Source organism: Mirounga angustirostris, unplaced genomic scaffold (genome assembly GCF_029215605.1).
Source record: "Mirounga angustirostris isolate CCGP_5_RB_7025 unplaced genomic scaffold, mMirAng1.0.hap1 SCAF_14, whole genome shotgun sequence".
Classification (NCBI taxonomy): Eukaryota; Metazoa; Chordata; class Mammalia; order Carnivora; family Phocidae; genus Mirounga; species Mirounga angustirostris.
In genome coordinates this window covers 23,347,687-23,371,136 of record NW_026991722.1, presented here as the reverse complement: position 1 = coordinate 23,371,136, position 23,450 = coordinate 23,347,687, and the positions used below count along the sequence as shown (strand labels likewise).

Below are 23,450 nucleotides of genomic sequence, written 5' to 3'. Positions count from 1 at the left end.
CTCTGTTATTGGTTGCACCAGTCTAGAGTGGAGGTTCGGTCTCACTGATTCGGGAGGGGAAAGGGAGGAAGCAGGTCTCAGTTCAACTACTATTATCTCTCACTGTTCCTACTGAATTTTGGTAGAGTTTATGAAAAAAATGTTTCTTCATTTGTTAAATTTCCTTAGGACCATTTCCAGAGACTTTAAATGATTGTGTGTGGGGGGGGTTGTTTTGTTTTGTTATCATTTTAACCAGGTTTTCTAGGGATAGGGCCCATAGAGCACTTCATGCTGTCATAGTCGAAGTTCCTCTAAAACTGATTTTTAATAAAGTGTCACCTATGCAGGGAAGGAAGTAATACTTTTCTGAATATAATTTTGACTTTGGAACCCATGTAAGTAATTTACATAATTTAAAACAAATTTTAAAAAGAAATACTTAAAAATGGAAAATAAATAAAAGAATCTAACTGTATATCAGGTTGGTGGCATAACAACATGGAAAAAAATAATTCTTAAGTAACCTAAAGGTAGGGCACCTGGTTCAGTTTAACCAACTGAAGGCGACTGCCTTCAGCTCAGGTCATGATCTTGGGGTCCCAGGATCAAGTCCTGCATCAGGCTCCCTGCTCAGCAGGGAGTCTGCTTCTCCCTCTGACCCTCCCCCCTCTCATGCTCTCTCTCTCTCTCTTTCATTCTCTCTCTCAAATAAATAAGTAAAATCTTAAAAAAAAAAAAAGTAACCTAAAAATAGTTTTTTGACTGTACATACCTAGTGTAATATATCCAGTGGTTTGCTAGAGTTACTTTACTGGAGCTAAATCAAATTATGTTAATGTTATTAGGAACCAAGATTTTTTTTTTTAAAGATTTTATTTATTTCTTTGAGAGAGAGAATGAGATAGAGAGAGCATGAGAGGGGGGAGGGTCAGAGGGAGAAGCAGACTCCCTGCCGAGCAGGGAGCCCGATGTGGGACTCGATCCCGGGACTCCAGGATCATGACCTGAGCCGAAGGCAGTCGCTTAACCAACTGAGCCACCCAGGCGCCCAGGAACCAAGATTTTTTATATAAGTGACATCAGTATACCATTAAATAAATTAAGTAAAAACTCTATAATCTTATACTTGAGTTGAAAAAAATCAGTATGAATTCATGATTTATTTCACTTTAAAAAATATATATGGGGCCCCTGGGTGGCTCAGTCAGTTAGGTATCTGCCTTCGCTTCAGGTAATGGTCCCAGGATCCTGGGATCAAGCCCCGAGTCGGGCTTCCTGCTCTACAGGGGCCTGCTTCTCCCTCTCCCTGCCACTTCCCTGCTTGTATTCTCTCCCTCTGTGGCAAATAAATAAACAAAATCTTAAAAAAATAAATAAATAAATAAATAAATAAATAAATATTAGCTCTGTCTGCTAAAAAGGCTTAGAACAAGCCTCTAGATCTAATTCCCATGTGATAGGAAATGCAAGAGATAGAGAAACATGTTAAATGATACCATGGAGATGCAATCAGCCCAGTCCAGAATTTGGGAAATTCTAGAGGACAAGTGACCCAATTTCTTCCATAAATAAATTATGGAAAAAAGGAGAGGGAAAAGAGACTATTAAAGTTTAAAAGAAGGGAACCTGAGAGGTTCAGTTGGTTAAGCATCTGACTTTTGGTTTCAGCAGGTCATGATCTCAGGGTCGTGAGGTTGAGCTGCATGTTGGGCTCTGCGTTCAGCACAGTCTGCGTGAGATTCTCTCCCCCACTCTCCTCCCCCTCTGATCCTCCCCCAACTTGTGCTCTCTCTCTAAAATAAATTTAAAAAAAATCTTTTTAAAAAAGTTTAAAAGAAACTTTAGAAACTTATACTAAATGCAGTGTAAACCTTTTTTGAATACTGATTCAAACAAACCATTCATATATGAGACTCTTTGGGATTAGGGAAATTTGAACACTGAACAGTTATTAGATGATATTCATAAGTAATTGGGTGTTTTAATAGATCATCAGGTGAGACAATAACATTGTAGTTAAGTTTTTTAGAAGAGATTTTTAATGTTTTTATTGTATATGTTTATTTTCTGACTTGAACAAATGAGGCTCAAAAAGTTATGAGATGATCAGGAAAATTTAAACAATGAATGAATATTTGATGTTAAGGAATTATTGCCTTTTTATGATAATATTATTGTTGTATTTTAAAAAATACTTACCTTGGGGCACCTGGGTGGGCTCAGTCAGTTAAGAGTCTGACTTCAGGGGCGCATGGGTGGCTCAGTCGTTAAGCATCTGCCTTTGGCTCAGGTCATGATCCCAGGGTCCTGGGATCGAGCCCCACATCAGGCTCCCTGCTCCGCAGGAAGCCTGTTCTCCCTCTCCCATTCCCCCTCCTTGTATTCCCTCTCTCACTGTGTCTCTCTCTGTCAAAAATAAATAAATAAAATCTTAAGAAAAAAAAAAAGTCTGACTTTAGCTCAGGTCATGATCTCAGGGTTCTGGGATCCAGCCCCATGTTGGCTCCCCACTCAACAGGGTGTCTTCTTCTCCTGTTCCCTCTCCCTCTGCCCCTTCCCCCACTCATGCTCTCTCTGTCTTTCTCTCAAATAAATAAATAAAATCATTAAAGCAAAGAACAAACACCAAAAAACTTATCTGGAGGTGCCTGGGTGGCTCAGGAGGTTGGGTGATGACTCTTGATCTCAGCTCAGGTCTTGATCTCAGGGCCATGAGTTCAAGCCCCTACTGGGCTCTACACTGGGCATGGAGCTTACTTAAATAAAAATAAATAAATAAATAAATAAATAAATAATACTCATCTTTTATATTTATATACTAAATTGCCCACCATCATTATGTAGTGATGAGACATTACCAGAAAAAGGAGTCTTAAATGCTTATAGAAGTATTTATGGATAAAATTATATCGTGTCTGGAATTTGCCTTAAAATAATCCAGGTTTCTGTTGCCTTTGAAGGGGAAGGATTTGGTTATAGGCGAAACAAGATGAACCAGATGGTACTAATGAAGGTGAGTGATCATTATACATAAAGGTTCATTAGACATTTTCTCAACTTTCATGTATGTTTAAATTTCCCATATATGTTTAGATTTCCCATATAATGGAAAGTTTTAAAAATAAAAAGTTCTATCCATGATTCTCTGAAGATATAACAACCCTGAGAAGAGGAGTTGTAGGAAGCCTTGATGGGTAGGCAGGAAGCTCCAGAATGGATGAGTCTGTGGAGAGTACTGCTGTGGGCAACCCCTATCCTATCTCAGTTGTGACCAAGACCTAGCTGTGGAATGACGTATGTCTTCCTGGGCCCTTCTGAGCTAAGCAAGTGTCGGGATAAATAAAGTTCAAGTTCTGGTGTTTAATACTTGACTAAGTCGGACTCCACGTGACCAAATCCAACTTATCATTCCATTTTGGCAACATCAATCCAAGTCTCAACCATCCTACCAGACCCAGACCCAGCTCAAGCCCCACTTTTTAACTAACTGCATATCCACTAATCTCCCTTTTTCCATATTTTAATCACTCATTTTGTCTTCTCATTTGTTCCCTCATATTGTTAGTTGGTGGCTTCCCAATACATACTTCTCCAGCCTCAGTGCATGCTTCTAAAACCAGGGGCCGTATCATACTTAAAACATTCTTTCGGCCTCGGGCGCCTGGGTGGCTCAGTTGGTTAAGCGACTGCCTTCTGCTCAGGTCGTGATCCTGGAGTCCCTGGATGGAGTCCCGCATCGGGCTCCCTGCTCGGCAGGGAGTCTGCTTCTCCCTCTGACCCTCCTCCCTCTCATGCTCTCTGTCCCTCATTCTCTCTCTCGCAAATAAATAAAATCTTAAAAACAACAACAACAACATTCTTTCAGCCTCAAAAATAATACAATCCACAAAGCTAGAGCTCAACTAATACTTGAATAAAGGCTTTGAAGAGGCCCCAAAGTAAAATATATAACGGTCTATTGGGCAAAGCAGATAAGGTGGGGCAAGATGGTTCTTGATCCCTCTCTTCTGGTGGGTTCAAAGGCCCCACAGGCACAGCACCTTTATTCCCGTTATGAAGCTGCTGGATACTTTGACTACCTCAAGTCTATCGAGCAAAAATCAGTGCCATTTGGCACTGCGTAGGAGCTTGAAATAGCCCCCCCCCTTTTTTTAAGTTGGAATTTAAACCGAGTTTTTTGTCTTGGTGGTAAGCACCACGTGCAGTTTCTGCACAGAGCAGGCCCGGGCTTTTCACTCGTGCGTCCAGCAGGCTATGCTGTGCCCAGAGAGAACATACCTGCAATGCTTGTGTGAAAGCGGATATTCCAGCTTATCCCTAAATAAAGTGGAATAGAACGGAGACTCGGGATCTATAGTAATGCCGCTGTGGACTCTGATTCAAAGGCACATCGCTTTTTCTTACAGCATCGCCGACTTAAACGTTTAGCTTTAGTGCCTAAGAGACAGAAAGAGTCATCCCAGCGAAAGACTAGAAATTACACAAACAGATGCAGGGACAAAGTATCGGAGACAACACTCTTCGAGGAGCACGCTGAAAACATTACACGGAACACAAAAAGCAGAACAGTAAACGTTTCCCCTTTGGGGGCTCTGGTCCTCACAGGTCACCACCACCACCTCACCCAGAGAATTGCGCGGGCGAGCGAGGGCGGACGGGGAGCCAGTGGGGCCAGGAGGGCGCCTGCAGTCAGCGCCGAGCCCCCGGGCCGGCCCGGCCGGGCACCACCGAGCGCGGACCTCCGGCGCGTCCTAGAGCAGCCACAGGCGGTCACAGCCCGCGGCGCATTTCCGCCCGCGCCGGCGCCGCCCGGTGGACGGCTGGGCCTTGCCGCGGGCCTGCGCCTCGCTCGGCTCCTGCCGCGGGCCTCGGGGAGTGGGTGAGTGGGACAGGGCGCGCCGGAGAGGGGCGGGCCAGGGGCTGCGCCGCCGCCTGCTCCGCGTCCGCCGTGCGGGCCGAGCCGCGCGGGCGGGCAGGCTTCCTCCGGACTCGCGGGCCGGGCCCGGCTTGGAGGACCCAGGCCCGGGGAGCGCCGGCGAGCGAGGACGCGCCTTGTGTACCCCCACCCCGAGGCGGGAGCCCCCAGTCGCCCCACGCCCCTGCCGCCGCCCACCCCTCCTTCGGGAGCCAGACATTGTCTTGGGGGAGAGCCTGGGCTCGCAGGTGGTCGGAGAGCTGGCCTCTGGCCCTGACTCGGCCTTGGCCTCTCCATTTGTCTCTCCCCGGGCCACGGTTCTCTCATCTCTAAAATGGAGGAAGGCGGTGTCCGCCCTCCCTGCCCCACAGGGTGATCGCAGGGTTGGCGCTGCCTGTGTGCAAACTGGTTCCCAACCTGGCCGCCTTTAGAGTCATCTGGGAAGCCTTCCAGATCATGAGTCCCCAGAGTCCCCAGGAGGTTGTGATGTGCAGCCGGGACGAGAACCACTGGCCCGGGGAGTGTCAGGTGACAGTATGTGGTCGTGTGCTGTGCTCTCGACCGGAATGTGCACTTGATCCAGGGTGGAGCATAACCATGAGAAAGCAAGCGGCTGGCTTTATGTTCAAGAATACGGGCACCAAATCTGGTCTGGTTACTTTTAATTCTTGGTGCGTGTCACAAAACATGAACCGTCGATTAAATACATTAATTTCTGATTCCTTCCCGACCTGGTGGAAGGGTTTTGATTCTTTGGCTCATTTTTAAACTTTTTATTATGGAAACTTTCGAACATAGGAAAAGAAGATCAATCTTGTTTCATCTGTTAACCCTCACCTCACTGGATTATTTGAAAGCAAATCCGAATGTACCATTTTATCTGCGAAATACTTGTTTATGTTTATAAAACAGAATAACTTCTTTTTAAAACAAAGCCATTATCAGTTTAATAAGCATTTCATGTTATCATTTATCCAGTCAGCGTTTACCTTTCCCCAATTGTCTCCCTTCCTCCCAGTTCTCTTTTTCAGTTTGTCCAAATCGAGGTCCAAACAAACTACACATGCCACGTTTGGTTGACGTCTTTTCTACTTCATTTAATCTCCTTATGGCTTCTCTATTTTTTTTGCCCCTTGTATTTTACTTGTTAAAAAAAAAAAACCTGTTCATTTGTTCTGTAAAGTTTCCTACATACCGGATTTTGCTTCTTCCATCCCTGTGGTGTCCTTTATTAAGCTGGTGTTTAGATTACAGTTTTTTTCAGATTCAGGTTCTACGTTTTGGCAAGAAAACCTCAAAGGGTTATTGTGTACTTCATACTGCAGCACACCAGGAGTCAGATAAGATCTTGTTTCTCTTTGTGGTGTTAAGATTGGTCAATGGACCTTTTCTGTACAGATTGCACTGCAGGGTAACTAAATAATTGAGGATTTACAGAGGGATGCCAGCTAATGACTTCAGAGGCATGAGAGAATATCACCTTTTGGCAACCTCTAATGAAATAGTGAATCCTGGCAATGAGCATTAGTGGCTGTTAACATCAGAAAGAGAGAGACAGCCAGTAGCATGTGCTCCTGATGGAAGTACCAAATACCACTTAGTCAAGTATTCTTGGATGAATACTGACCAAGTATTCTTGGATAATGGGTGGAGGATATAGACCAAACAAGACTGCCCATCAGTTGATAACTGTTGAAGCTCAGTGGTGGTTATATGGTAATGCATTACACTAATCTCTCTACTTTTGTGTTTGAAATTTTTCATAATAAAATTTTTTTTTAAGACTGACTACTTGACTAGTGAATTCAGGTCAGCCTGATCTATCCTTTGTAGTTCTCCATTAGCCTTTCACCAAGTGATTCTCAAACCTGACTGCACGTTAGAATCACAGGGGAAGAATTTTTTTTTTAATACTAAAATGCATGTCTTACTTGCAGAATTTTCTTTTTAACTGTTCTGGGATGGAGCCCAATTATTGATACGGTTTAAAAGCTCTCCAGGTGATTCTAATATGCTCCAGGGTTCTGTACCAGTGGCCTAGATCCATAATTTGTTAAGGATTGCGAAGTGATTATATTTTATTATTCCTTCTGCATTTATTAGCTTTTAAAATGTTTAACTTTCTACATTCTGTTATTCTCACCTCTGTTGCAAACTGCAATCCCAACAGGAAAGCCTCTGCAAATTAAATTACCTAATTATCAGAGGAAGGCTTGATCTTGGAAGTGAAAGTGTGGAGTAACACATGGAAGGGACACTAGCAATTACCTAAAACCTGTGCATGGGTTGGAGCGATGTACCATCTGTGAGTGTGAGGTGTGTGTGGGGTGAGGGGGTGGGAGGGCTGACTGTATCTCCAAATGGTAAGAAAGATTAGGTGATGTGTGGTTAGAAAAGTATGTTCAGCCTTATGACACATTTCTTTTTTTTTTTTTTCTTTTTTTTTTTTTAATTTTTTTATTCTTATGTTAATCCCCTTACATTACAACATTAGTTTTAGATGATGACACATTTCTTTTAAATAATATTAAATAAGTTAAATATAAAATACATTTAAAATAAAGACATCGGGGCACCTGGGTGGCTCAGTTGTTAAGCGTCTGCCTTCGGCTCAGGTCATGATCCAGGGGTCCTGGGATTGAGCCCTGCATCGGGCTCTCTGCCCAGCAGAAAGCCTGCTTCTCCCCTCCCCACTCCCCTTGCTTGTGTTCCCTCTCTCGCTGTGTCTCTCTCTGCCAAATAAATAAATAAAATCTTTTAAAAAATAAAGACATCAAATACTGTTCATTGCAACCAAAACCAATCCAGAGATTTAAAAGAAAACTTAACCACTCTCTACCATCACGATTTTAATCACCCCTGCGATAACCAATATTAACAATATGGTATGTATCCTTCCACGCAGACCTTCTCTGTCTTATGTAAATGCAGAGGTTCAGGGCATTGTAAAAATGAGATCATGCCATAGCCATCTATAACTTTTCTCATTGTCATCCCTCCAGGACATTTACAGACCTGACTTAACTGCAGAATAAATAGTTCATGGAATGAATGTAAAATATTCAATCATTTCCCTATTGAAATATAGTCAGATTGCTTCCAAATTTTAGCCATCTTAAAAGTACCACAGGAAACATCATTGTATATAGGTCCTTTATTTCTGTAGGGTAGAGTCCAAAAAACGTGGTTGCTGGGTTAAAATGTGTTGTTATTAGCAGCATCATTATTATTGGTACTATATGTTGCCAGCTTACTCTCCCAAAACATAAAAGTAATATATACCTCCACCCCTAGTAACTAGTATATCTCCCCTGTGCTTCACCTCCTCATCCTTCCCTCCTTCTCCCCAAGCCACTGTCAACCATTGGTACTTTTACCATCTCCATAGTTTGACCTTTTCCAGAATATCAGATAGTTGAGATTCAACTATAGTTTTTAGTTGACTGGATTTTGCAGTCTTCTAACTTGTTTGTTTTTGTGTGTGTGAGCAGTCATACAAAGTTTGGTAACTTGTGGTTTTAACTCACTGAGAGTTACTAAGATCTTACTTGGTATTTCTTTGGAAAACTATTAGAGAACAAGAATCCTGTCTTCTGAATATTTTATAAATAATATTTATAGATAATGTAAATAACAGTAAATCTCACAAGAATGTGTTTTTGGTGATTTTGAGCAGTGATGTGTAATAATCCCTGGATGATCTTTTCATTGCAGGGTGGAAGATGTCTATGGATGTGACATTTCTGGGTACGGGTGCAGCATACCCATCCCCAACCCGGGGTGCCTCTGCTCTGGTCCTTCGGTGTGAGGGCGAGTGCTGGCTCTTTGACTGCGGGGAGGGGACTCAGACACAGCTTATGAAAAGCCAACTTAAAGCAGGTTAGTGTGCATTTGGCTATCTCATTAAGACTATTTCTTAGTCATTGTCTTGGCTCTCCTAGGGCCTTTTGCTCAGAAACAGCCCGGACAGTTGCATCCCACCTCAGTGCTAGAGCCCTGGCAAGATTTGGAAGGCCCTGAGGCATCCGGCCACACCCACTGAATTTTATTTATTTAGTTTTTGTTTTTCTATAAAGGTTGAGAGCAAGGATTTATATAAGCTTGGGGGGTGAAGGATGGAGTGAGATACATGAGGCATATTACATGGATACTCCAGAAGCAAAGGAGCAGTGTACATACTTATTTCCACCAGGAGATAGTTGTAAGTATCACAAGAGGATACAAAGAGCAATAGATGTTCAGGAGAGTGAGATGTTCTTTTTCATTTGGGGTTATCAGGGAGGTATCTCAAAGAAGGTGACCCGTGAGTTGTTGAAGGAGGAGGAGGGATTCGCTGGGCTGGGGAGAAGATAAGCATGCCAGCTAGAGGCAATGGTGTGAGCAAAGGCCCACCAGAGTACTCCACCAGGCCAAGGAGTACAGCGGTGCAAAGCCTTGGCCCAGAGTCAGACCAGCCTGGGTTGCAGTCCCAGCTGTGTCCTGGCTTGTGGCCTTTGCAGATCAACGAACTTAAGCTTTATTTTCCTCATCATGAAAATGAAGATAAAAGCTCAACCTAGAAGGGATGTTATAAGCATTATATATAATAATCCCTTCTCTGTATAGTTTTCTCTCAGTCAGTTAAATCTTAGTTCAAATACCGTCTTCTCAGAGGCTTTCCCTGAACCTCTGGGGTTAAGTAATTCCTTGTTCATCCCAGGTATTCTGCTTCTTTGTGCTATTTTTATTGATTTCTTAGCATCAGTATCTAAAATTGTTTTTTTTTTTTTTTTTTTTTATTAAAGATTTTTATTTTTTATTTATTTGAGAGAGAGAGAATGAGAGACAGAGAGCATGAGAAGGAGGAAGGTCAGAGGGAGAAGCAGGCTCCCTGCCGAGCAGGGAGCCCGATGCGGGACTCGATCCCAGGACTCCAGGATCATGACCTGAGCCGAAGGCAGTCGCTTAACCGACTGAGCCACCCAGGCGCCCAGTATCTAAAATTGTTATTTAAATAGTTGTTTCTGTGTTTACTGTGTATTTCCCTGTATGATAAAGTAAGCTCAAGGATCATATATATACCTAGTAGATGCCTAATAAATATCTCTTCAGTTGATGCATGAATAAGGTGTTCAGCACTTAGTATGTGTTTCTCACTTACTAGGTCTTGATAAATGATAGTTATTGAAATTATTCCTGTGATTCATCACAGTGTGTGGCATTGATGACTAAAATAAAGTTAGTTCTAGCATCAAGGATCTCTTATTCTAGTGGTGGAAACTGATATGTAAACAGACCTAGTGTAATGTGATAAAGAGAACAGTGGAACTGTTTTCGAAATACTCTTGGAGCACAAAGGAGGAGGACATTAACTGTGTGTTCAGAGAAAGCATCCCAGAAATGGTAACAGTAGAGCTAGGATCTAAGAGATGATTAGAAGTTTCTCCGGGGAGAAAAGTAGGGATGGACATTCAAGGAACAGACAATGAAGTGAGCAAGAAGTAATAGAATTTCCAGAAGACAAGTGACATGTTTAGGGAATATTGAGCCATCCAAATCATTGAGTGTTGGGCCAGGATAGATGAGAGAGAAAAATGCTGAAAAAGTGAGGGCAGACTATGAAGTCCTCCATGGCCTACTAACGTATTTGGACCTTTTTATTCTATTGGCAATAAGGAACATTAAAAGTTTCTTAGCAGGGGAATGACATGGTCTGATTTGTGTTTTAGGACGGAGTTTTTCTATGGCAAATATACTGGGAGAGACCATTTTTTTGTTTTTTGTTTTCTTGGTTTTTTTTTTTTTTTTTTAAGATTCATTTTAGAGAGAGAGAGAGAATGAGCAGGGGGCAGGGCAGAGGGAGACCGAGAATCTCAGGCAGACTCCCCACGGAGTGTGGAACCCAACTTGGGGCTTAAGATCATGACCTGAGCCGAAACTAAGAGTCAGATGTTTAACCAACTGAGTTACCTAGGCGCCCCTGGGAGAGACCAGTTGTTTGTGTGTGTGTGTTTTTAAGATTTTATTTATTTGAGAGAGAGAGAGAGCACAAGCTTCAGGGAGGAGCAGAGGGAGAGGGAGAAGCAGGCTCCCTGCTGAGTGGGGAGCCCGATGCAGGGCTTGATCCCAGGACCCTGAGATCAGGACCTGAGCTGAAGGCAGATGCTTAACCAACTGGGCCACCTAGGCACCCTGGGAGAGACCAGTTTTAAGGCAGTTGCATTCATCTGAGAGAAGAGAGGATGAGGCTGTTGAAGCAGGAAGTAGGGATAAGGATGAAGATGAGAGACTCAATTTAAGAAATACTTACACAACTAGCAGTGGGTGGTGACTGATTGAATGTCTAGGATGTGAAGAAGTGAAGGACTGCAAGTTACAGTTACGGTGTCCCAGACCCAAATAGGAAGTCAAGAACAGAGCTGTTGGAGGAAGGAACTAATGCATATCAGTTAGGACTCATGGCCTTGAGGTGTACACAGATCAACCTAAGACCCTGAGGTGAGGACAGATACTATGCTTTATTTCCCTTGGATCACAGAGGGATTCCTTTCATGAGAACTCTCCGGGACAAACAGGCTAGAGTGGAGGCTGTAATAGTTCACATTTTAGACAGTAGAGATTGAGGTGGTAGGATGATTAAAACAGAAACAAGAAACTTAAGTGTGGGTACCAGAGGTTTGGGTGTGGGGATAAGTCTTTACTTGTTATTTAATACCTGTATCGGTTATCAATGCTGCATAACAGATTATAAATTTAGTGTCTTATTTGCATTTATTATCATAGTTTCTGTGGGTCAGGGAGTTTGGGCCTGGGTTGGCTGGGTTCTCTGCTTCAGGGTCTCACTGGATTGCAATCTGTGTTTGGTGGCCAGGGCTGAGATCTCATCAGAGGCTCAAATGGGGAAGAATCTGCTTCAGAGATCACTTGGGTTTTTGGCAGAATCCTTACAATTGTAGAACCAGGCTGCCACAGCTCCTAGAGGCCTCCTCTGGTTCCTGATCATGTGGGTTTTTCTTCGTGGTAGCTTGATTCCTTACTGCCGGCCAGGGAGAAAGAAACTCAAGAGCAAGCCTGCTAGCAAAATGGAATCTTATAACATAATGTAATCACACTGTATCCCTGTGCCATATTTGACTGGTTAGAAAAGTCACAGGTCCCACCCACACTGAAGAAGAAGGAGTTGTAGAGGGACATGAACATCAAGGGCTGGGAGTACCACCTCACATCTATTTGCTACAATATTTTTCTCTAATATTTTATAGCTATTTTATATATGTTTTAAGTAAACATTTTGCAAAGCTAAGCCTCACAAAGAATAAATAAAATAAAGCCTAAGGGAACCTTTAGTTTACTAAATTCTTATTGGCTAAGAAAATTCCTGGCCTCAGAGAGGAGGGTAAGATGGTAATCACAAAACATTATCTATGACTCTGTAGCATTTCACATGTCCCCAGCCTCAAACTGGAATAGAGTACCCTCAATTCATTTGGATTATTCTCAACCCAGTATGGACCTATCATTATTTGATTCATTGAAACCCTTTCAGCTTATACTCCTCCTGGAGTAATAATATTTTATGAGTTTCATAAGGAAGTACTTTTTATTTATCTAAACACACTTCTTTTAAGCTTCCTTGGTCCTAATGTGCAAGCATCTGATTAGCAAATATGGGTTTGTCATGTCTATTTCTTTCATAGTTTTAAAAAGAGTGAGCTTAAGCCTTTTTCTTCCCTTAAAATTATTATTAAAAGTATTACAAAAGTATAATGAAATGATTAGGAAAAGTATACATACAGGGCGCCTGGCTGGCTCACTTGGAGGAACATATTACTCTTGATCTTGGGGTGGTGAGTTTGAGCCCCACATTGGGTATAGAGGTTACTTAAATAAATAAATAAAAACTTAAAAAAAAAAAGTATACATGCTCATTGTAAAAATTCAAACAAAGCAGAAACATAAAATAAGAAAAGCCTGATTTCCCCTTATAGGTAAAATTACCTTATAGGTAAATTTTTTTGTAGTTGTAGATATGTTAATAGTACAGATGTATTTGTGTGTGTGTGTGTGTAATTTGCATAAATGGTATACTAGGTGTAACCTGCTTTTTTTCCAACTGAACAATTATATTGCATACATTTTCCTACAGCAGTAAATGTAACTGCATTCTCACTTAGGGGATGTTTAGTATTCCACTTCTCTGTGGATGATGTATACCCTGGAAACTTTCTTGTTCCCAAGTGAAAGGGAATTCATGTACTCTGCTTTCTTCATGTGATAGCATCTCCTAACTTTGGTCATTATGGTTGCCATTCCTTCTCCCTCCAAAATCAAGTTTCTTGAAAAATGAAATGTTTGTGTTCCCTGAAACTGTAGTAAGTGTGGGAAGCAATTTTTGACTTACTTTATTTGTCTCACTTGCTTTGGGCTCACAGATTGTCTTGGTGTTCAGTGTTGGCTTTGTTGTGCACTAGATAGGGAGAGGGCCCAGAACGTCTGACTTGGCCTTTGTAAGGTCAGCGTGAGGTCATGACTCAATAACCATCATAGTTCTTCTGTCTGCAGAGGCCTCAGGTCACACTTACGGGCGCCTCAGCAGCCCGGACAGCAGGAAAGGAGGGAAATGAAGGGGTTCCAAGAAGTCAAAAGACAGTAAAAGCAAGGCCTAAAAAGAGAAAACAAAAGAGCATACTGAGGAAACTTCTAGAGTGCTTCAGGATTCTCCAGATCTCAAATCAGCCTCTGCCCAATCTATGGTTCCCTGCCACCAGGGCCTGAGTTTGGTGTATTAACTCTGGAAGGCTTACTTGGAGAACACTTTTGCCTTGATGTCACTGGACAAATCACTTTACAATAAGCTATTCCTATTCTTTTATGATAATAATAAACTGTTCCTATTCTTTTATGGTATCAAATGTTTGAAATAGGTGGTCTATGAGGCTAGCACCAGAAGCCTCAGTTATACTAAAATTTCGTTAATTGTGATTGTTACTTTTGAAATGCCTTGGTGCATCTCAGAAAAATGCTAATGTGGCATCCTGCCACATACCAACAATAAATTCAGTTTACCAATGGCTAAGTCAAGTTACAACCGAGGCCAATATGCACTGAAAAAGGCATTGGGTTAGCTCACACTGAAGGTATGGGCCCACATACCTTTGTATAGCACCATACGGGATCTGCCCTCTGATCTACATTCTAGCGTCTGTTGCCCACCTCCCCTCTGGATTCTTCACCCCTATCCTCTCCCACCCCCTTCTTTCTCCCTCTTGCCTCATTGTCTTCCTTTTTCTCCTCCCCCTTCAAACTCACTCAGGCAGGCTCTTTCTTGCTTAGTTAATCTCTGTCCAGTCTGGAGTCCTTAAATGGCAGTTTGGGGTTCAGATGTTGGTCAAGTTGGAGCCAGGGGAACATTTGTTTTGCTGGAAGTATATATTCGTTATGCTCAGAGGAAGCATTGTAACTGTCAGATGCTTTTGGCATTTGAGGCCTATCTAGTTTAAGTGAACTATTTTAGTACACTTTCTTATTTTTCCTCTCTTTTTCTTTTCTTTTCTTTCTTTCTTTCTTTCTTTTCTTTCTTTCTTTCTTTCTTTCTTTCTTTCTTTCTTTCTTTCTTTCTTTCTTTCTTTCTTTCTTTCTTTCTTTCAGCAAGAAGATATGTAGGAAAATACTCTTTTTTAAAATTTTATTTTATTATGTTATGTTAATCACCATACATTGCATCATTAGTTTTTGATGTAGTGTTCCATGATTCATTGTTTGCGTATAACATCCAGTGCTCCATTCAGTACGTGCCCTCTTTAATACCCATCACTAGGCTAACCCATCCCCCCACCCACCTCCCCTCTAGAACCCTCAGTTTGTTTCTCAGAGTCCATAGTCTCTCATGGCTCATCTCCCCGTCTGATTTCCCCCCTTCATTTTTCCCTTCCTACTATCTTCTCTCTCTCTCTTTTTTTTTAAACATATAATGTATTACTTGTTTCAGAGGTACAGGTCTGTGATTCATCAGTCTTACACAATTCACAGTGCTCACCATAGCACGTACCCCACCCAGCCACCCCATCCCTCCCACCTCCCACCACTCCAGCAACCCTCAGTTTGTTTCCTGAGATTAAGCATTCCTCATATCAGTGAGATCATATGATACATGTCTGTCTCCGGTTGACTTATTTCGCTTAGCATAATACCCTCTAGTTCCATCCACGTTGTTGCAAATGGCAAGATTTCAGGTTTTTTGATGGCTGCATAATATTCCATTGTGTATATATATATATACCACATCTTCTTTATCCCTTCATCTGTTGATGGACATCTGGGCTCTTTCCATAGCTTGGCTATTGTGGACATTGCTGCTATAAACATTGGGGTGCATGTACCCCTTCGGATCAGTACATTTGTATCTTTGGGGTAAATACCCAGTAGTGCAATTGCTGGGTCGTACGGTAGCTCTATTTTCAACTTTTTGAGGAACCTCTATACTGTGGAAAATACTCTTAAAACTGCAATACTATGTAATTTGAAGATCTTTTATGAAAAAGTTGTATCTTATTAAAACCATAAAGCCTGTCTTTCTTGCTTCTAGAATCATGTAGCAAAATATAAAGAAATAAGTTTATGGTGATAAATAGAACTCTAAATTCATTTTTCTGCTTTCTTTGTAAGTTGTTATACATGTTTTAAGTAGCGTTGTATGGGTTTTTACTTCTGGAAAAATTCCCAATTTTATTTCTCTGCCTCAATCAAAAGGGAGAATTACCAAGATCTTCATCACACATCTTCATGGAGACCATTTCTTTGGCCTTCCTGGCCTCCTCTGCACAATCAGCCTGCAGAGTGGCTCTGTGGTCACCAAACAGCCTATTGAAATCTATGGCCCTGCTGGGCTTCGAGACTTTATCTGGAGAACCATGGAACTCTCTCACACAGAGTTGGTCTTCCCCTATGTGGTCCATGAGCTGGTGCCTACAGCAGATCAGTGTCCTACAGAAGAACTAAAAGAATTTATGCACGTGAATAAAACAGACAGCCATCCCAAAGAGGGACAAGGAAGAACTATCCTTTTAGACTCAGAAGAAAACTCATACCTTCTGGTTGATGACGAACAGTTTGTTGTAAAAGCATTTCGCCTCTTTCACCGAATTCCCTCCTTTGGGTTTTCAGTTGTGGAGAAGAAACGCCCAGGTAAACTCAATGCACAGAAACTAAAAGACCTCGGTAAGTGGTGGTTTTTGGTTTTTTTTTTTCTCCCTCCTCCTCATCAATTAAGCTGTTGTTAGCTGAAGCTGCTAGAAGTGTCATAATAACCTTCCTTTCCTGTGTCCCAGGCCTAAAACTGACATTTTCTCCGCTTATTTCTTTTGCCCAAAGTTTGTTCATTAAGGGAAATATGTGGGGCCAAAAGATGCTATTCAGACCAAAACCCAAGTATATATGTGAATCCTTTTCTCTTCAGCTCCCTGGATCCACATTTTTAGTGTATCTTACATTGAGCTAGCTATCTTGGTTGGCAGGGTGGTGGTGGTTGTCTTAGGTCTAGGCTTTTATGTTTTCATGTCTTCCTTTTGAAGTATGTTTTCAGTGACCTCTTTGCCCTGAGAATTTTTGTCACAGTTCTTAGCCGTGCAACTGCAACCAGCTACTTTCAGGGTTTTCCTTCTTTATCAACCTTGCCTACTCATTCAACCTTGATTAAGTTAATTTGGTGTTCAGAACACTGCGCCTCAACTGTTTCAAACTCCTCGTAGGCGGGAGCCAGCACACAGAGACAGACTTGGGCCCCCTCTGAGGCTTTGTACCTTCTCCATGCCAGGCCGTTGTGCATGAGGGGGTCTTCACCTCTCTCGAAGCAACGTCCAGGTCCCTTCTATCCCCAGCATCACCTCCTTCCTTGTCATGGCCACAGCAGAGCCCATAAAAAGCATGATGGTGTCTTTTGTGTATTTGTTTCTTTATGCAATCTCTTCATTCTTCTCCAACTAAAACAAAATACTAAATAATGAAGACAAATGACTTAGGCCAAAGGTATTTTTCTTATCCAAGAACCTGTGGAAATACTATTATATTGGGAAACTTTAAAATGACGCATGCTGGAATTAGTGAACACATTCTGTTTGTTTATAGATGTTGTTCAGAGTGATGGTCACGTGTTGTTCTCGATGAATATAAGATAATTAATAAAAGGTTTACCAAACCTACAAAGACTGATTATGTATGATTGACAGAAATGCTCCTTGATCTTGTGATCCAAATGATCCTCTCAAACCATTTTTTTTTATTAAGTTAGTCTGTAGGTACCTTGTTATTATTTAAATGGACTCATTAAGTTTACTCAAACATGAGTTTGTTAAATAAAGCAGTCTCAAAAACTGTTACTCCATTCACGGCAGAGAATCAAAGCTGGTAGCTTGACTGTAAGAAAGTCTTAGTCTTAGGGAACTTAAAAGCTTAAAGCTCATCTGACACATGTGCTTGGGAAATGTTTTAAGTAGTAGGGCATCACTAATATCAATAGCCAGCACTGAATTTTTAAAAATGTATAAATATTCCAGCTTTCCACGAGTAGTAAAATATTTATAACAATTATGAAAAGAATTGGATGCCTTTTCCGTTTGCTGTGCTGTTAGACTCTCTTAACAAGTCATAAATTCCAGTCCCATAATGTGATGTTATCTGCCTCCATCATTAGGTGTGCCACCAGGTCCTGCCTATGGGAAGCTGAAAAATGGAATTTCTGTTGTTCTGGAAAATGGAGTTACAATTTCTCCCCAAGATGTCTTAAAAAAGCCTATTGTTGGAAGAAAAATCTGCATTTTGGGTGACTGTTCTGGGGTTGTGGGTGATGGAGGAGTGAAGCTGTGCTTTGAAGCCGACCTGTTGATCCATGAAGCAACCCTAGATGATGGTCAGATGGACAAAGCAAAGGAGCACGGCCACAGCACACCACAGATGGCAGCTGCATTTGCGAAGTTGTGCCACGCAAAGAGGCTAGTTCTGACTCACTTCAGTCAGAGGTACAAGCCAGTTGCCTTGGCCAGAGAAGGAGAAACAGATGGGATTGTAGAACTAAAAAAGCAAGCTGAATCGGTGTTAGATCTCCAAGAAGTGACTCTAGCAGAAGACTTTATGGTGATTGGCATTCCAATCAAGAAGTGAACCCAGTATTCCAGAATGCATCCTGACGTGTCTGTGGATATGTCCCTGAACCAACAGTCAAGTTGGTTGTGGTGGTGGTGCTGGTGGTGGTGGTGGTTGTTGTTTTGGTCTAAGATTATTCAGGTCCTAATAATCCTCAACAGGATAGAGCTGCACTGCTGGACTGACTCAGCAGTGAGAGGGAGCAAGCTTTTTGATAATAAATCATTTTAAAAAGAAAGAAAAAAACCAGCAGCCTTCTTAAAGTCCAAATTTGACAAAACGATAGACTATTCAGGTATACTTTCTGTTTTGCGGCGGCTGCCTCCCATTTAAGGCAGCACCCCCACGCAGTCCTGGGCTTGCTTCTGCCCGTTCTTAGTGCTGTTGTTGGCAGGTACATAGGCTCAGCCCTCTTGGCTAAAAGCGGTGTTTTAGCAGTTTGTTGAATCTGTTCATGTTATTAACAGAATAGAGAAAAATGTAATGAGACATTATACATGCAGGATTGAAGCTAGCATATTAAATCTTGATTTGTTTGCTGGAATACTGAATGCAGGGTCAAGGTAGGTGTTTATCCTTCAATTAATGCTTTTTTGGAACTTTCTGGTTCTAAACCTGTGGGTCTCAGCTGGGGGTGATACCATTCCCATAGAAATTATGGGGATGTTTCTTGTCAAAATGACTGGGAGGGGGTGCTGGATAAGAGTACTGTTAGAATTTAGTCAGTAGGGGATGCTAGATCCTACAAAGTTGGGGTCAGTCCTGTACAGTGAAAAATGATCTCACCCCAAAATGCAGATTGTAGGCCTATTGAAATACACAGCAAGTTAAAAATTATACTCCCAATGGGAATATACTTTATCAAAATTAATGACATGAATTGAACTGGTTAAGTCAAATTCTTGAAACAAACATTAGACAACTAGCTAAGTGAAGATATTGTAATATCATATCAAATATTTGACAGAAATGAGCCATGAACTGTAACTTATGAATCTGGAGGTAAAGAAATGATACCTATTAAACTGAGGTTTAATTTATGTGTCCCTATTAACAATTCTTTGAGCACAGTTTTAATAAGCTAGATTTTCCTTCTGAGCTGCCTGCTACCTCCCTTCTGTCTGCCATGGGATATCTCTTGACTCATTTTACCCACAGTATTTCTCAAAATGGATTACATGGAAAGCTAGTCTCAAGCACAGATTCTTTCAAAAGGATTTCCTCATCACAGTTTGGGAAACACTTTATGTTGTGAGTCCCTCTGGAGGTGTTCTAGTGGCCATCGATACCGAAAAAACAGTACTGCTTGAATGATCACAAACCCGTCTTTGGTGCCAGAAAGACATGATTTCAGAGTCCCATTCTGTACCTTGTGGTCTGGTGCAGATTACTTACTCTTTGTGAGCTTCAGCTTGCTCATTTCTAAAATGGGAAAAATAATAAGACTGTGTAGAATCACTGTGAAGATTAAATAAGACAGTGCATAAAAGGAACATAGTACATTGCTTACAGGTGTTGAGAAGTCCTGCAGTAGAGGGGCCTATCAACTGTTTTGAACCCCTTTCTCAGTCCTGTTTCACCACATACTATCTATTAACCTTTCAGGAACCTTGGGAGTTTTATAGTAGACATATTTAGAAATTCTATCATGGTATATACTGTTAACTTCTTTTGGGTTCTGGGGCTTCTCTCATAAAAACTTTTGACTCCTGGATGGCTCTAGAGTCCCTAGAGTAGTGATAATCAAGATGGGTCTAGTTACTCAAGATCTTGGTCATTCTGAAGCAGTTTCCAGAATGGTTTGATTCTACTCTACTCTACTGGCCCTACTCTAGACTCTTGGGCCACCAAAGTTTGACCAGCTTAAAGTGTATCTTGGTTTCTGAACTCAATTAAAACAAGCATTTATTAGACGCCTAATGTGTGCTCAAACCTGTACATCCAGGAATGGCTGGTAGTACTACTGTATGGAGCTCTTGAGGGTAAAGACTGTATCTTAGTCGCCTCTGCATTCTGGAATTATCCATTCATAATAAGCACTCAGAAATGTTTATTGAATGAAATGAGGCCATGACTGCATAAACTTTAGGACCTTAAGTTTAGGACCCGAGCCTAGCCCACTTCATTACTCTATTTGTCCAAAAAATTTTGACCACCTGTTTGGTGGTGCCCCATTCAGCTGAGTACCAGTTAAGTGCCAGTGCCAGGTTTTACTGTGTTGGGACTATGTAAGTGAATATAAGAGAAAATTTCAGGCTCACTGTCTAGGTGGTAGATACTGATAGTGAAAAACAAAAGTAAATATACAGGTCCTTCACACACTCTAATCTTGTAGCCTGGCACTCTCTCTTGCCGTTCTTGAGCATTATCTGCAGCTGACTTGAGCTGTGCCCTAAAGTCAGGCCTTACCAGTATATGGGCTAAGCCCTCCGAGACCATGGGAATGTGGGAACAAATTGATACAACGGATGAATCAAGCACAGGGTATTGATCCATGGTGAGAATTGCTTCTTGGGCTCTCTTCTGGCCTAGAATTTTGTTCTTAATGGTAGGACACATTCTAAGAATTTGTGGAGCTAGAATGAAGAATGAAGCTTATATTGGACTTCCCAGAGCCTGTAATCTGCTCATGGTTGTATGACTCTTAAGTTGGTGCCCCAAACTTATCACCGAATCCTCTTTTGCCAAGGAATATCCTGGAACACGGAGAAATATTACCTAATACTTCTCAAAATTATTATATTTACATTTTTTACCTGTTCAACTTATTGATGTAATGAATTCCATATCTATGCTTAGTATTTTCCTTATCCAAAACTGGCTTTCCAATTGTCAGGAATCTATAGGTACCTGCTTACTTTAGATTTCCAATTCTCAGAAGGTGTTTAGACTTGCCCAAATAGACCCCGGATCTGCTCTGTTTTTCTGATACTCATGCTTCATTAATATACTTCTAATGAGATTTTATTATAAAAAGCAGCATACACTTGGTAGATAATCTTTTTTAAGGATTCCAGAAAGAAGATGATTACTCATAATTCTACCACCCTGAGAGCAACTACTTCTCGCTCAGTGGTGTTCAAATGAAGGTGTGAGTCAGTATCAGTCAAGGTAGTACGTAGGTGGGCAAGGTAGTACGTGGGTGGACAAGGGTGTGTAGGTAGGTAAAAATCCTTGGGCTGTGATTCCAGAGCCTCTAATTCAGTTGGTCAGGGGTGGAACCCAAGGATCTGCATTTTTAGCAAGCCCTCCGTCTGGGTGGTGCTGAGATATATGGGTAGCAAACCACACTGGGAGAAAAAACTGTCTTCTTCTATACACTGAAAAAAAAAATTGAGTGTGCATAGATATTTTATATATATTTAAACATACTATGTTTATATATGTGTGTATGTTTTTACATGTAGGGTGACCTCAACTGTTTTTCTCATTTAACATTATGAGCATCTTCCCACGATGTTAACTGTTCTTTGAAAGCATGAATTTAATGATTTTATTGTACTCCATTCTATAGATGTAACATAATTTTCCTACTTTGGGGGCATTGGGATTGCTTTCCATTATACATATAAATAATACTATCATGAATATTCTTGGGCATAAATCTTTGTATCTCTGAATATTTCCTTAGCATTGATTTATTGGAAGGCCAACACATCTGACTTGTCTTAGACTCTGCATGGGAATCACCCACTTGTTTTCTGGCTCACACTCTGCAGCAGCATGAGAGAGGCCTATTTCGCTGCTCTATGGGTGGATGATACAGTTCATCAATTAATGACCTTTCGAACACTTCTCTTCTAGAACATTTGTCTTTTGAAGATTATTTTGGCCTCCTAGTGCAAATAGCTTTATTAGGTCTTTCGACGAGCACATGTAATTCAACTGTAATTTCCTTGAATGTTCTTACGCCAGCTTCAAAATCTGAGCAGTTTTTACTTAATGGGGTCCAAGTCCTATGGCTTCAAGTATGTTTATGACTGATGTACAGGGAAGGTACTTTTGTCCTCACAAGGGTGTCAATTTATAGTGAAATGTAGTGGTTCTGTCCTTATTGATTGATGGATTTGTCAGGCAACGAATGATTCAGAGTAATTCTTCTTACATGGGAAGAATAAAAAGGAAATGCTAGTGACGCTTTGAATGTTCTCTCTTGGCAGGAGAAGAATAGCGTTTGGGCAGGGTGGGACATGGGGTAAGATCAAGAAATTCTATTCTTCCCTAGTAGAAAGTAAACAATGCTTAAAACTAGAAAATAAATAGCACTTTAAGCAAATCATGTTAAAAAGAAAAAAGGGGTGTAGTAAAATACCAGATAAATAGTTAAGAGTGGACGAAGGGATCCTTAGTGGAAGGTGCAAGGGGTATGAGGAGGGATGGTCGGAGGACTACTGTTTTTTTTAAAGATTTTGTTTATTTATTTGACAGAGAGAGAGAGAGCGAGAGCAGGAACACAAGCAGCGGGAGTGGGAGAGGGAGAAGCAGGCTTCCCACCGAGCAGGGAGCCCGATGCGGGGCTCGATGCCAGGACCCTGGGATCATGACCTGAGCCGAAGGCAGACGCTTAACGACTGAGCCACCCAGGCGCCCAGGACTACTGTTTTTTATAAGCCTAATAGTACTACTTCTATTTGCTATTTTGAATGATTTATGTGTGTATATATTCATTTAGTTTAAAAGTTATATTAAAACACACATAGAGGGCGCCTGGGTGGCTCAGTTGGTTAAGCGACTGCCTTCGGCTCAGGTCATGATCCTGGAGTCCCGGGATCGAGTCCCACATCGGGCTCCCTGCTCGGCAGGGAGTCTGCTTCTCCCTCTGACCTTCCCCCCTCTCATGCTCTCTCTGTCTCATTCTCTCTCTCAAATAAATAAATAAAATCTTAAAAAAAAAAAACAACACACACATAGATATGATTATTCTAAATAATCATATCAGTTGCTTATGGGTGCTCCAGCTATTTGACGGTTCCTCTCAAGCCTTTTTAATATTCCAATCTGGGGCACCTGGGTGGCTCTGTCTGCTAAGCATCAGACTCTTGATTTCGGCTCAGGTCATGATCTCAGGGTCCTGGGATCGAGCCTTGCGTCATGCTCCCTGCTCAGCGGGGGAGTCTGCTTAAGGATTCTCTCTCTCCCTCTGCCCCTCCCACTCATGCTCTCTCTCTCTCAAAAAATAAATAAATCTTAAAAAAAAAAAAAAATTCCAATTCTCCATACTGCAAAGTGATTTTTTTCAAAATGCAAATCTGAGCCTAGCATCTGAGCCTAGCATCCCCCTACTTGAAACTTGCCTTGCCCACCCTTTCCAACCTAATCTTTCTCCACAGTGCCATTCGTTTTTGCAGCTCCAGCCGCATGGCCCTTGTTTTTAGTCCTTTGTCAGAGGTTTCAGTCTTGGGGAACTACTCCCTCTGCTTGGAATGTTCTTTCTCCT

The 23,450-nt window shown here is 41.6% G+C and overlaps 2 protein-coding genes across 5 annotated transcripts in view; both read left to right on the top strand.

The window, feature by feature from the left end:
* The window catches only part of ME2 (malic enzyme 2), a 74,582-nt gene extending 71,587 nt beyond the window's left edge, over positions 1–2,995 (top strand). Inside the window, exon 16 of the mRNA XM_064577585.1 lies at positions 2,943–2,995. Coding sequence (XP_064433655.1) covers positions 2,943–2,975 — 33 coding nt within the window. The 3' untranslated portion in view covers positions 2,976–2,995. The remainder of the gene's footprint in view (positions 1–2,942) is intronic.
* Positions 2,996–4,712: 1,717 nt separating this feature from the next.
* ELAC1 (elaC ribonuclease Z 1) lies at positions 4,713–23,223 on the top strand. Of its 4 annotated transcripts, none has more exons than XM_064577595.1 (5): positions 4,752–4,861; positions 7,068–7,202; positions 8,612–8,776; positions 15,626–16,093; positions 17,565–23,223. In XM_064577595.1, exons 3-5 carry the CDS (start codon positions 8,620–8,622, stop codon positions 18,029–18,031), a joined length of 1,092 nt encoding a protein of 363 aa, XP_064433665.1. In that variant the 5' UTR covers positions 4,752–4,861; positions 7,068–7,202; positions 8,612–8,619; the 3' UTR covers positions 18,032–23,223. The 4 variants fall into 4 exon arrangements, with proteins under 4 accessions (XP_064433664.1, XP_064433665.1, XP_064433662.1 ...); XM_064577592.1 differs by having other exon boundaries at positions 7,068–7,213; XM_064577593.1 differs by lacking the exon at positions 4,752–4,861 and adding an exon at positions 4,890–5,568 and having other exon boundaries at positions 7,068–7,213.
* Positions 23,224–23,450: the final 227 nt, after the last annotated feature.